This window comes from Gavialis gangeticus, unplaced genomic scaffold, assembly GCF_001723915.1.
Source record: "Gavialis gangeticus isolate Ggan-Ray unplaced genomic scaffold, GavGan_comp1, whole genome shotgun sequence".
Taxonomy (NCBI): domain Eukaryota; kingdom Metazoa; phylum Chordata; order Crocodylia; family Gavialidae; genus Gavialis; species Gavialis gangeticus.
In genome coordinates, this window is record NW_017729024.1 from 81,746,969 (window position 1) to 81,757,489 (window position 10,521).

Consider the following 10,521-nt stretch of genomic DNA (forward strand, 5'->3'; position numbering starts at 1 on the left):
CATGCTGGGAGGGATGGAGCAGACTAGCTATGGGTACTAGTCCCTCCTTCCCTTGCCTCTCTAATTTAAATTCATGGGCATTTTTTGTTTAGAAACAGCCTAATTGAATTTGCAAGGCTGCTGTTAGTAGAACACAGGCTTGTCTACATTGCAGAGTTGCAACGTTGCATTGCAAAATATAGGATGTTTCTATACAACACAGTTAATTTGGGCCCAAACGTAACTGAAATATGTCTACGCTGTAGTGGCAGCATGTTCCAGCCACAATGGCCCAGGCATGCTCAACCCATCCACTTCCACTTGCATACTCCAACTTGGACATATGATGGTGATAACACTCCAAAGTTATCCCCAGCCCTTGCTTTCATGCATGCCAGAGACTGATCATGTAGTTGCAGAACTATGACCTGACGTGGCCTGTCAGGGTGCACCAGTGCTCTCAGGGGGTGCACATGCACCCCCTATGTGTCGCCACTGGTGATGTGCTTGGGAAAGTTCTGGGGTATGTTTCTGCTGCAACATAGGCATGTCTTTACTTACCCTGTAGAAAAACCTCTGACTTGGGTGTGGGTGTGTTTTAAGCCCAGGGTGTTTATCCAGATGTGGGTATGGGCTAGAATCTGGGACTCCACTTAATATCAGGATGGAACTCAGTCTGTAGTGAGGGCACACTCAAGTATTTATCATTCTCCAGCATCTTCTCATTGATAGCTCTCCATTGTCTTATAGTTGCGTGTCAACAGACAAAATAGTTCTCCCAGAAATGACAGACTAGATAGGCAAAGACTCCTGGAGCAGCTCCGTTCAAAGAATAGAATGATAGGATCTCAAAGATGCATGGATTAATTCATAAACAGTGAGGATACAGTAATGGGAGTAAAACCTTTCTGTGGGAATACTCACATAGCCTAATAGGGGATTTTAACCTGCATTAACTATTCAGTCACAGCAGTAAATCCAATTTGGTTATGAAACAAGAATAGCAAAATATAGGGTTGCAGGTGAAAAGATGATATATGGGGAACAGAAAATTGAATTTGAATGTGAGACCATTAACACCTGTTTTAATAACAGGTATCTAGTGTTAAGGTTAATGGATGCTCTAACCTAAATTTTAGCTCTGGGGCTATAACATCTGATTTGAGAATTGAGATTAAACCAAATATAATTTAAATTAAATTTAAATAAACTTGACATATGTTCAGCTTGATTTCATTCAGATTAAATGCATATTACAATAAAAGAACTTTAGATTGAATTTAGGTCAGGTTACATTTGATTTAGATAGATTAGAGTTAAATTTGGATTGAATTTATATTAAGATTATATTTTCAGTTTGGGCTGAGTTAGATTACAAGTATACTAGATTAAGATTAGATTGAGTTTGGAGTCCAGTTAGATTAGCATTAGATTAGTTTTGAGGTTGGGTTGCCAATACTTTCAAGGGAAATGTTTGTCTGTAAAAAGTTTTTAGCCTTTCAGCTATGTCTCCAACTGCAACTTCTGCTCTTGGCCCTCGCTGTGATGTCATCAGAGCCTAGGTGAGTTGAGTCAGCAGTGACATTACAATTAGCTGATGAGGTCACAATGGGTGACTCAGCCTAGATCCCAACGACCTTGGTCCTGCTGGCCCAGAGTAGCCGACCTCCTCCCAGAAGACAGAGAACTCAACCTCAGGGAACAAGGCCGAGAACATCTGCTTTGTCAGGTTAGCCCATGATTTGGAGGCACCATTATTAGACGGGAAACAGTTTTTAGAGGGGAAAAACAAATTCTGATTTTAGGTAAATCCAGAAGGACTGCCCCTTAAATTCAGCAGGGTTTTTTTTCTGATTTCAGTGGCGTTTCTCACTGAGGTGAGCAACTGTCTTTTCCCTTAGAGAGTTCCAGGACCATTGGGGATTTATATACATGCACATATTGTCCAGAAGAAACCTGAAGGACAGAACCAATGGTTGAAAGGATGTAGGTTTAGCTAAGCCCTACTAGGAATTTCAGCACTAAGGGAGTTGGACATCCAAATCCATTTGAAAATTTGAAGGCTCCTTTGAAACACCCACTCACAGTTCATATATAATTTCTCCTACCTTCCTTTCAAGCCTAATTACAGGTGTAACGGCCCATTAAAATGAATGGAAAATTAATACAGGGTCAGGGGAAGAGGACAGGAACTTTATGTAGGGGCGTATGTAGGAGAGTAGGTCATGGCTCAGGGACTAAATTCCCCATCTTTAAATGGAAATCATTGACAACTAAACTGAGGGAAGTGTGAGGTACAGAAACTGTGCTGACAGTGCCCCAGCTCTGGTCTTCCCATCCAGGTTCACAAAGCAGGAGGAACAGCCTTGAGGATAGCCCGTGGCTTGTGCTATGCAGCAGCTCTGACTACATTTGTGATTTTCAAAGGAGCTCAAGGGAATTGGGTGCCCACTTTTTTTTTATACATGTTAATACTATTGGAAGCCTAAGAGTTTCCTTCCTGGTTCCCAGATGTCTTCAGATACCCCTCCCCTCCCACACAATTCCTAGCTGTCCCCAGCCATCATCTAAATGCCAGATGTTCCTATCCTAACATCACTCTCACTCCAACCCTATGGCCTCACATAGGTTGTAGTAGCTCCCCTGGGAGGCACAGGAGGTTTGGGGTGCCATGGCTTTACCTCTGTCTTCTCCTCTCTCCAGCCAAGGATGTCTGAATTAGAGAAAGCCTTCCGTAAATTTGCAACGTACGGGGACACGGCTGCTACTGGCAATGACATGACGTGCAAGAACTTCTCCAAGCTGTGCAAAGATTGTGGTGTGATGGATGGGAAAGCTGTGACCAGCACAGACGTTGACATTGTATTTAACAAAGTCAAGTTAGTAGGGGGCAGACTGGAGATGCAGCTGTGGGTGGGGGTGGACAGTGGGGAGATTGAGGAATGTGGATGTTCTACGATTTTTGCTGGCCTAGCAGCCCCTCCCTGCAAACTTGCTGGGAAGTGCATGAGTCTCTGTCTCGCTGCAGGACCAAAGGTGCTCGCACCATCAACTTTGTTGAATTCCAGCAGTCCATGAAGGAATTATGCGGGAAGCGCTTCAAGAGCAAGTCCCCTGAGGAGGCACTGCAGGCTGTGTATGCACTGATAGAGGGCAAGGACCCAGCCAATGTGGGAGTCACGGTGAGTACCCCAACTCAATCTCTCATGCCACGTGTCACTCCCAAGCACATCATCCTGCCCACTGCTCTGCCCAGAGTCCTCTTCCCCTCCCTCCTTTTGCTTAAGATCCCACCTGCAGCAGGCAGGACTATCCCAACACAGAGACAAGAAAAGAACTGGGTGTGGAATTAACTTGGTGTAAATGTCATGGAGATAGCACCCCCATCTTGAGGTGGGAATGTGCCCTGGGTCATCCTTGCACCCACACAGGCCCCCCTCCCCTTTGGGAGAAGATTGATTGCATTGTGAGCCTATCCCCTATCTTTGGTGACTCCTGCTATCCTGCTCTCTTACAGAAAGCCACCACAGTTGGTGGGGTGGAAAGGCTGACGGATACCAGCAAATACACAGGTTCTCATAAGGAACGATTTGATGACAGCGGCAAGGGGAAGGGGCTGGCCGGCCGTGAGGAACTGACTGATAACAGTGGTTATGTCGGGGCCTACAAAGGATCTGGCTCCTATGACAAGACACATTAAGTCCTAGAACCGTTCTTAGGAGAACCCTACACTCCAGTTATCCACTGTAACCTGAGAGGGGAGGCAAGTAAATACCTCAGGCTCACTGTGTCTTGGCTTGTGTGCATCTCTGATTCCCAAATCTGGGATTGAAGGGGGCAGGACAGGTGGGGAATATCCAGATCTGAGACTGGAGGATTGTCATCTAAGGATGAAGAGGCGGTTTTGGCTATGGTCTGCTTGGGAGGGGATCGCAAAGAATTAACAGTAAAGGGCTTATGTAACATGGCTAGTCTTTCTCAGGTGCTCTTCACAGCTGTGAGACAGAGTTGGGTCTCTTAGACATCTTGTTAGACAGGGAGGAAGGAACAGGGAGTCAGGACTCCTGTGTTTGCCCTTTCAGACCTCCTGTGTGACCTGGGGTAGATAGCTTCATCTCTCTGTGCCCGTTGCATTCTGTGTAAAATAGGATTTGGACACTGGGGTTTGAAAGCAGAAGGATATTGACCCTATCTCAATAACTCCAAGGTACTCTTGCAGATTGTCTCTGCTGTGGGACTGGCATGTCCTGATACCAGAAGGGCTGAGCATGCCATGCCCACCAAAGTCCCCCAACCAGCTTCTACATTACCCTGAGGTTACTCCAGGCTTATTCCCAGTACCTGCTTTCATGCCTTTTGTCCTGGGAGGGTCTGAGAGGTTCACAGGCCCTTTGATGCTTGGACTAGCTGTTGACATGGTATAGATAAGCTGCTGGAGCATCTCCCCTTCAATTTACCTGGGTAACTGAGTTGCAAATCTGACCCTTATTCTGTCCCATGAATTTTGAGTCTAAATGGGCCATCCCCAGCAACATAGTATTTTAGAACCAGACTAGAGAAACAAGATGCCTCTAGGCTATGAAGAGCAATGGTCACAGGAACATACAGCCCTTTTTCACTAGGCCTGTTGTGACCAGGGTACAAAATGCAGCAGTCTAGCACCAGAGCTGAATGGAGGGAAATGTCAGTCTGGCAGCTGAATGGAGGGAAATGTCTCATTATGGAGGGCAGTCACCCAAGTGTCAATGTGCCTTCATACAAAGTGTGAAAAATTGAGCGCTGGCAAGGTTTGGAAGGTGATGCCTCCAGGTTCATAAGGCCCTCAAGTGCTGGGGTGATGTTGCCCTAGTGTGTGGGGTGGAATCTCCTGTTGGATAGTGCCCCAAGCTCCCAGTTGGAGACACAAATCACAGCTGGGGTTGGACCAAGTCTCGTTGTCATTCCTTGCTCTCAGCCCAAGAGTTTTAACAAAGCTTTGCACACTTCATTTAAGGAATGGGGCACAACATGTATCAAGCTGCCAGGTTTGACGGGGCTTGCTGTTTCCAGTTCTTTTGGAACATTTCCCCATAGCAGTCCTCATTCACACTATTACCTGGCCCAAAGGTTGGCTCTCGCTCCATGATTCCTCTTAAACTGGGCACAGTCAGGGGGAAGAGCCCCTGAATGTGAGGTGATCCAGTAAAGCTGCAGGGCATGGAGGACCTGAATGATTTTTCAGGGAATAATCACCATCACTGGTGGCATTGCTTTCCCCCCTAATTGCTTACTTAACCTGGCTGCACCCAGTTCCTACAACCACTTCTGTCCAATGACCCCCAGGGTTGAGGCAGAAGCTTAGAAGGGCCTCCCTAATGTGGGGGAAGGAGGGGCCTTCTGGCTAGTCTAAGTAGGAGGCTACATGTTATATTTGTGAATGCATAGTAGGAAGTATCTTTCCCACTGACTCAGTGTTCCCAGGGGTGCGCCCTCAAGAGCTGTATCCTTGAGAGCAGTGTCCCTGTGAGCACTGGGGAACTGGTGTAGACAGTGTCCCAGAGAACATGGCCTCTGCCTTGCAGCAAAACAATGAAAAGGGGAAAAATGACCCCAAATATAGTTTTAAACTAAATTCAGTCTAATTTGCTCTAGCTGCCACCAAAACATTCTAAGCATGATCCTCTGGTTATTACAGGGTGTGAAAGTGCCTTATCTAACCACATTGCTATATCTGAACAAGTTTGGATTTCTTTTTCTGTTGGGCATTCACTCGGAGATTCCCGGGTTTATAGTGCATGCTCTGGGGAGAATGGCAACATCCTTGCTCTACATTTTGTCCTGAATGATCAGTGACCCCAGATCCCACTGTGCTAGGCGCTGTGCAAAGCCTGAACAACTCTTCCTGCTCCAGAGAGCATTTAAACATACTCACAACTTTAACTCCGTCTTTATATAGCTCTTGGTGGACTGTAAAATAAGGTAATATATTTTTTGATAAAAGTAATCCTCTAATTTACTTATTAGTTACGTATAATCATAGAATTACAGAGAAGCAGGGCTGAAGGGAGGAACATGTCAGAGGGCTTAGATTTTTTTAGCATGGGTATGGATACACAACCCACTTACCACAGAATGAAAGGGCAGAAGGGGTGGGAGGAGATGCAGGGAGGGACTTTTTGGCATGTAAGCTGTTTGACAGTAATTGCTTATGCATGTGGTCTTACTTCAAGATAAATGGAAACCCTTAGTGAAAGGGCGCAGTAACCATGGGTTAGCTGTCACATGCCACAAAATGTGTAACCATGGACCAGTACCACGGAGCAGAACACAACACTTTTCCTATTTTCATATGTCAGTTTTTCATACATTCTCATCTTATGACACTAAACTACAGTACATAGTTCAGCTTAATTAATGTTTGTAAACTGTTTTGACATCCTTGGAGTGCAAAGTATTGTTGGAGAAAGTCCCACAGCATAATATGTAGTACAAAGCAAAAACAAAACCAGTATTGCAAAACAGGGCAAAGTAAAGTAGGAACATATGGAAAAATAAGAAGTTTCATTCTTGCGTTTCATCGCTGAACTCAGGCTAATCGACACAAACACAGAGGCTGTCCTCTCAGTGCTGCTTGTTTCAGAACGTTGTGTCCTGTACCATACTTGAAGCAAAGTACATGTAAATTAAAGGATAATAGGCCATTGTCCAAAAAAGCTATTGCACCAGATGAAACAATCATAGCACATTCTCTCATAACTCTGTTTTCCATGGCAAACCAGTGTTTTGTTTATACAATCAGCAGGCAACTGCAGTGAGTGTAATATTTCATAGCTACTTATTACTGCTTGTGGACTCTCTTATTTGCTTCCTGAAACAGCTCTACTTACTGCATGCAGTGTGCAGAAATAATTCTGACTCAAAAGTTAAGAGACTGGATTAAGGTAACCCAGGTCTCTAAACATACCTACATGAGACTCCTATTTCCCCACCCCACAGGACATGGTTTTTGGACAGGCTGTGATCCTTTTTTCCCCATTCTTGTGCTTCCTGGTTTCTGGTAGAATGGGTGTATCTAAGAGGAAAGAGGTCTCAACCCACACATGAGCAGAGTACTTTGGCTCAAATGCAACTCAACCTTTAGACAGGTATGAAGCGGTTAAGTTAGCTGCGTAAGTAAGTAGCAGTGCAGTTCACATACATGGATTTTAGATCTTACTCCCTGGGAAAGAATATAAATCATGATAAGATCAAGAACAGCAATTCTCTTACCTTTTAACTCAGTGGACTAGTGGTTAAGACAGTTGTCCAGGTAGTAGGAGATCCGGAGTGTAGCCCCTCTGACCAGAGGGTATTTGAATTGATATCTCCTACTTGCAATAAAATGCTTAAACTGCTAGTCATGCGTAGGTGTTGCCAAGAGCATCCTCTACCACAGTGTTTCTCAACCTTTTAAGTAGCAAGTACCCCCTAACTTCTGAAAATTTTAATAAGTACCCCAAAACTCAATTTTCCAGGGGATTTTATATTTACAGACTAATGTGTGCCATATGTTGGAAGAAGAGTTGTGTATATAAGGCTGTGATATGACAGATGTCTGATCTGGTGTGGGTAAGGTTGCTATCTTTTACAGCAGGCGTGCACAACTCAAGTGTGTACCTGGGTTAGAGGTGATGTTGGCCAAAGCTAGGAGGGCTGAACCCAGGGCCATGCAAAGCATGGCACGCCAAGTTATTACTGGGGAATGTAAAGTGCAGTGCAATGCATGGCGCACCTTATTTTTTGCCATAGTTTTGAGAGGAAAAGAGGGCAAGAGACAGAGAAAGTGAGTATTGGGATACCCACATATGCCCCCCCACCTGTGTCTTGTATATCCCCAGGGGTACATGTACCACAGGTTGAGAAACTATGCTCTAGCACACTTGTTGACCCATTGGGTTATGAAGAGGGGAAAATATGTGGGTCAGCAGGGCTGTGGCTTGGTAGGCTTAAAACCCATTTTAAAGGTGCAACAGTCATAGATTCTGATTCTTATTCTGGCTAGCAATGGTGCTTTTACATTGAATAATTGGCAGGGGTAGATGCTGCCCCACTGACTCAGGAGTTGCTCCAGAACCTAAGGCCCCCTCTTTTCCAGGTTTGTGCCTATCTCATTGAGCCATACTACCTCTTGCTTTGCTTTCTTTCTGGCATCTTTCCCACATCTTTCCTGCTTAGCTATACAGCGGACTAGAATCAACAAGAGGGGTGGAGTGGGGTTACTTTTTGCTAATGCCTAACCCATGGTATAGTATTTAGGGTGAATTACTATGAACAAAGAAACATTTATAGGTTCTAACCGCTTCTGGATCTCCCACTCCCTGAGCAAGTACCCTACTTATTATATTATAAAGTGGAAAGGTCCTTCTTATTCAACCAACATATCTGGGACTTACATGGAGGTTTTGTGTCTACCCATGCTGGAAAACAGGATCACTGCCAAGTAGAAAAGGCTGGCCCAGATACTTTTGAGCATGCTCAGAAGGATCTGGGGCGTTAGTGGGGAATCTGATATCAAAATCTGTAAAAGTGGCTTAAAATGCCACCCATGAACTTTAGATATGATATGAACTTTAGGTGTGTAATTGTCACTTACCCAGCAGAGGGGGAGTTGTACTTGGGCTTTTGTGTGGAAGGCCTCTAGATTCTCTAGCAGGCAGGGGTATGTGTGGGAACCCCATGAAACTGCCTCTCTTTGGCCTTTTCCCCATCATAGTGGACTGGGCCAAGCAGCAGCATTATCTAGGACAGTGGTGGGGAGAACCTTTTTGGTATGAATGCTATAAATTAAACTCAGCACCTTCTCTGAGTGCTATTCCAATCCTTTTTCCCTGCCTGATCTGCTGCTCTACTTTCTGGTCCCTGCCCTATCTTCTGCCCTGATTTCTGCTCCTTGCCCTATCTGCCACTGGTCTACCTGCTACCTCCCCAGTCTGCTGTGTGCCACACAGAGGCTGCCCATACCACTTGTGGCATATGTGCCACAGTCTCACCACTCCTGATCTAGAAGATCCTTTCAGGAACTATAGTTGGGAAACTATCATTACTGCTCACTGTTTGTTGCCCACCCCCTCCCCACTCTGCCAGGGGACAGTTATGAAAGTGTACTGGGTTCTCTTATATTCCCTTACTCCTATCTAAGACTTAACTGGCCACATTTTGGAAAGGTGTGCGAGTCCCCTTCAGCTCTTGGAGCGCAGCAGACCACAACATGGCCTCTTTAGAGCTAAATTAAATAAAAACATGGTCCTCATTGAACCACCCAGTCCAATTCATTGCTAAAGAAAAATGCCATGTGGTCCCTGAAGAAGTTCTTACTGAGGTCACTGAATGCCTGTTAGGGATGCAGCACTCTCAGTTTCTCTTCCCAAGGAGAAGGCTGGGTTCTCAGGTTTAGTCCCTATCCAGCTCCAGATTGGATGATGAGGAATACTAAGAACTAATCTAGACAGTCTTCATGGTCTATGACAAAGGTGTTTCAGATGCTATTCCCTATTCTTAATACATTATTAAAAAAAAATCTGAAGGGTTCCACGCTGCTATACAATTCAGGGGGTGTAAGAGCTTTAAAAAAGAAGAAAAACTTCAGGAAGAAAAAAGGCTAAATTTCTCCATCACTACATCTCTCCAGGAGACCTTCTCAGACTTAATGGAACTGTGACAGAAATCTCCTCTCTCTCATTCTCTCCCTCCCCCATCCCCGCCCCTCCAGCACATAGTAGCTTCTTCCCAGTTTTACCCCTGCAGCCTGATCCAGTCTACCTAAACGTTAGAGTTAGCTATTGAGCAATACCTCCTAAACAATGTAGAAACCTCTTCATTGTAATAGACTTGTGTAGCATTGCACAGACCTTTCACCTCCTAGATTTATGCTAAACATTTTGGGGAAAAAAATCTCCTTTATGCCAAGAGAAGAACAAAATAAAACCTATGATAATAGCTGGTCCAGAACTTCTGGATTTCTTTCAAGCATGGTCTTCCAAAAATCTCTACTCTTTGGAGATATGAACATTATGGGTGTGTCCACACATGCAGGCATGTGGGCTTGCAGCAGCTTAAATAGAAGTGGTGCAAATTTGAGCCGGGGCTTTTTGCCTCAGTGCGCGTACCTGGAGATGTACTTTGGTGTGGGGCAAATTGTGCCACTTGGGGCAAAATAACCCTGCCTGGCTCCTCCTGGATCTGCAGACAGGGGGAGCTAGAGCCTGGGGCCAGCACCTGTGCTGTCCCCAGCAGTATAAAAAGCTGCCCTGGCCAATAGCTTAGGGCTACTAGCTCTCAGGAGCTTCTGGGGCCCAGCCAATTGGTACCTGTGTACACTACCCCTTGTGCCAGCTGGACTGCTGAAGCAGTCCTGAGATTTCCCTGCACCCTCTACCCACTGCAGCAGTCTCGCAGTGGGGGCTGCTGTCTGACTGTGACCTGCTGTGCACCTGCCAGACCCAGATAAGGATTGCACAGCCAGTAGAGGCATTTGCCTCTCTGTGCCAGCTGCCAGTGGGCTGTGGCTGCAGAGTTGGGGCAGGG

General features: G+C 45.4%; 1 protein-coding gene across 1 annotated transcript; it reads left to right on the forward strand.

The window, feature by feature from the left end:
* Positions 1–1,491: 1,491 nt before the first annotated feature.
* On the forward strand, positions 1,492–3,767 carry LOC109298219 (tubulin polymerization-promoting protein family member 2-like). The gene is made up of 4 exons (XM_019518311.1): positions 1,492–1,708; positions 2,683–2,858; positions 3,008–3,161; positions 3,497–3,767. The coding sequence occupies exons 1-4, from the start codon at positions 1,577–1,579 to the stop codon at positions 3,677–3,679; spliced, it is 645 nt and encodes a 214-aa protein (XP_019373856.1). The 5' UTR covers positions 1,492–1,576; the 3' UTR covers positions 3,680–3,767.
* Positions 3,768–10,521: the final 6,754 nt, after the last annotated feature.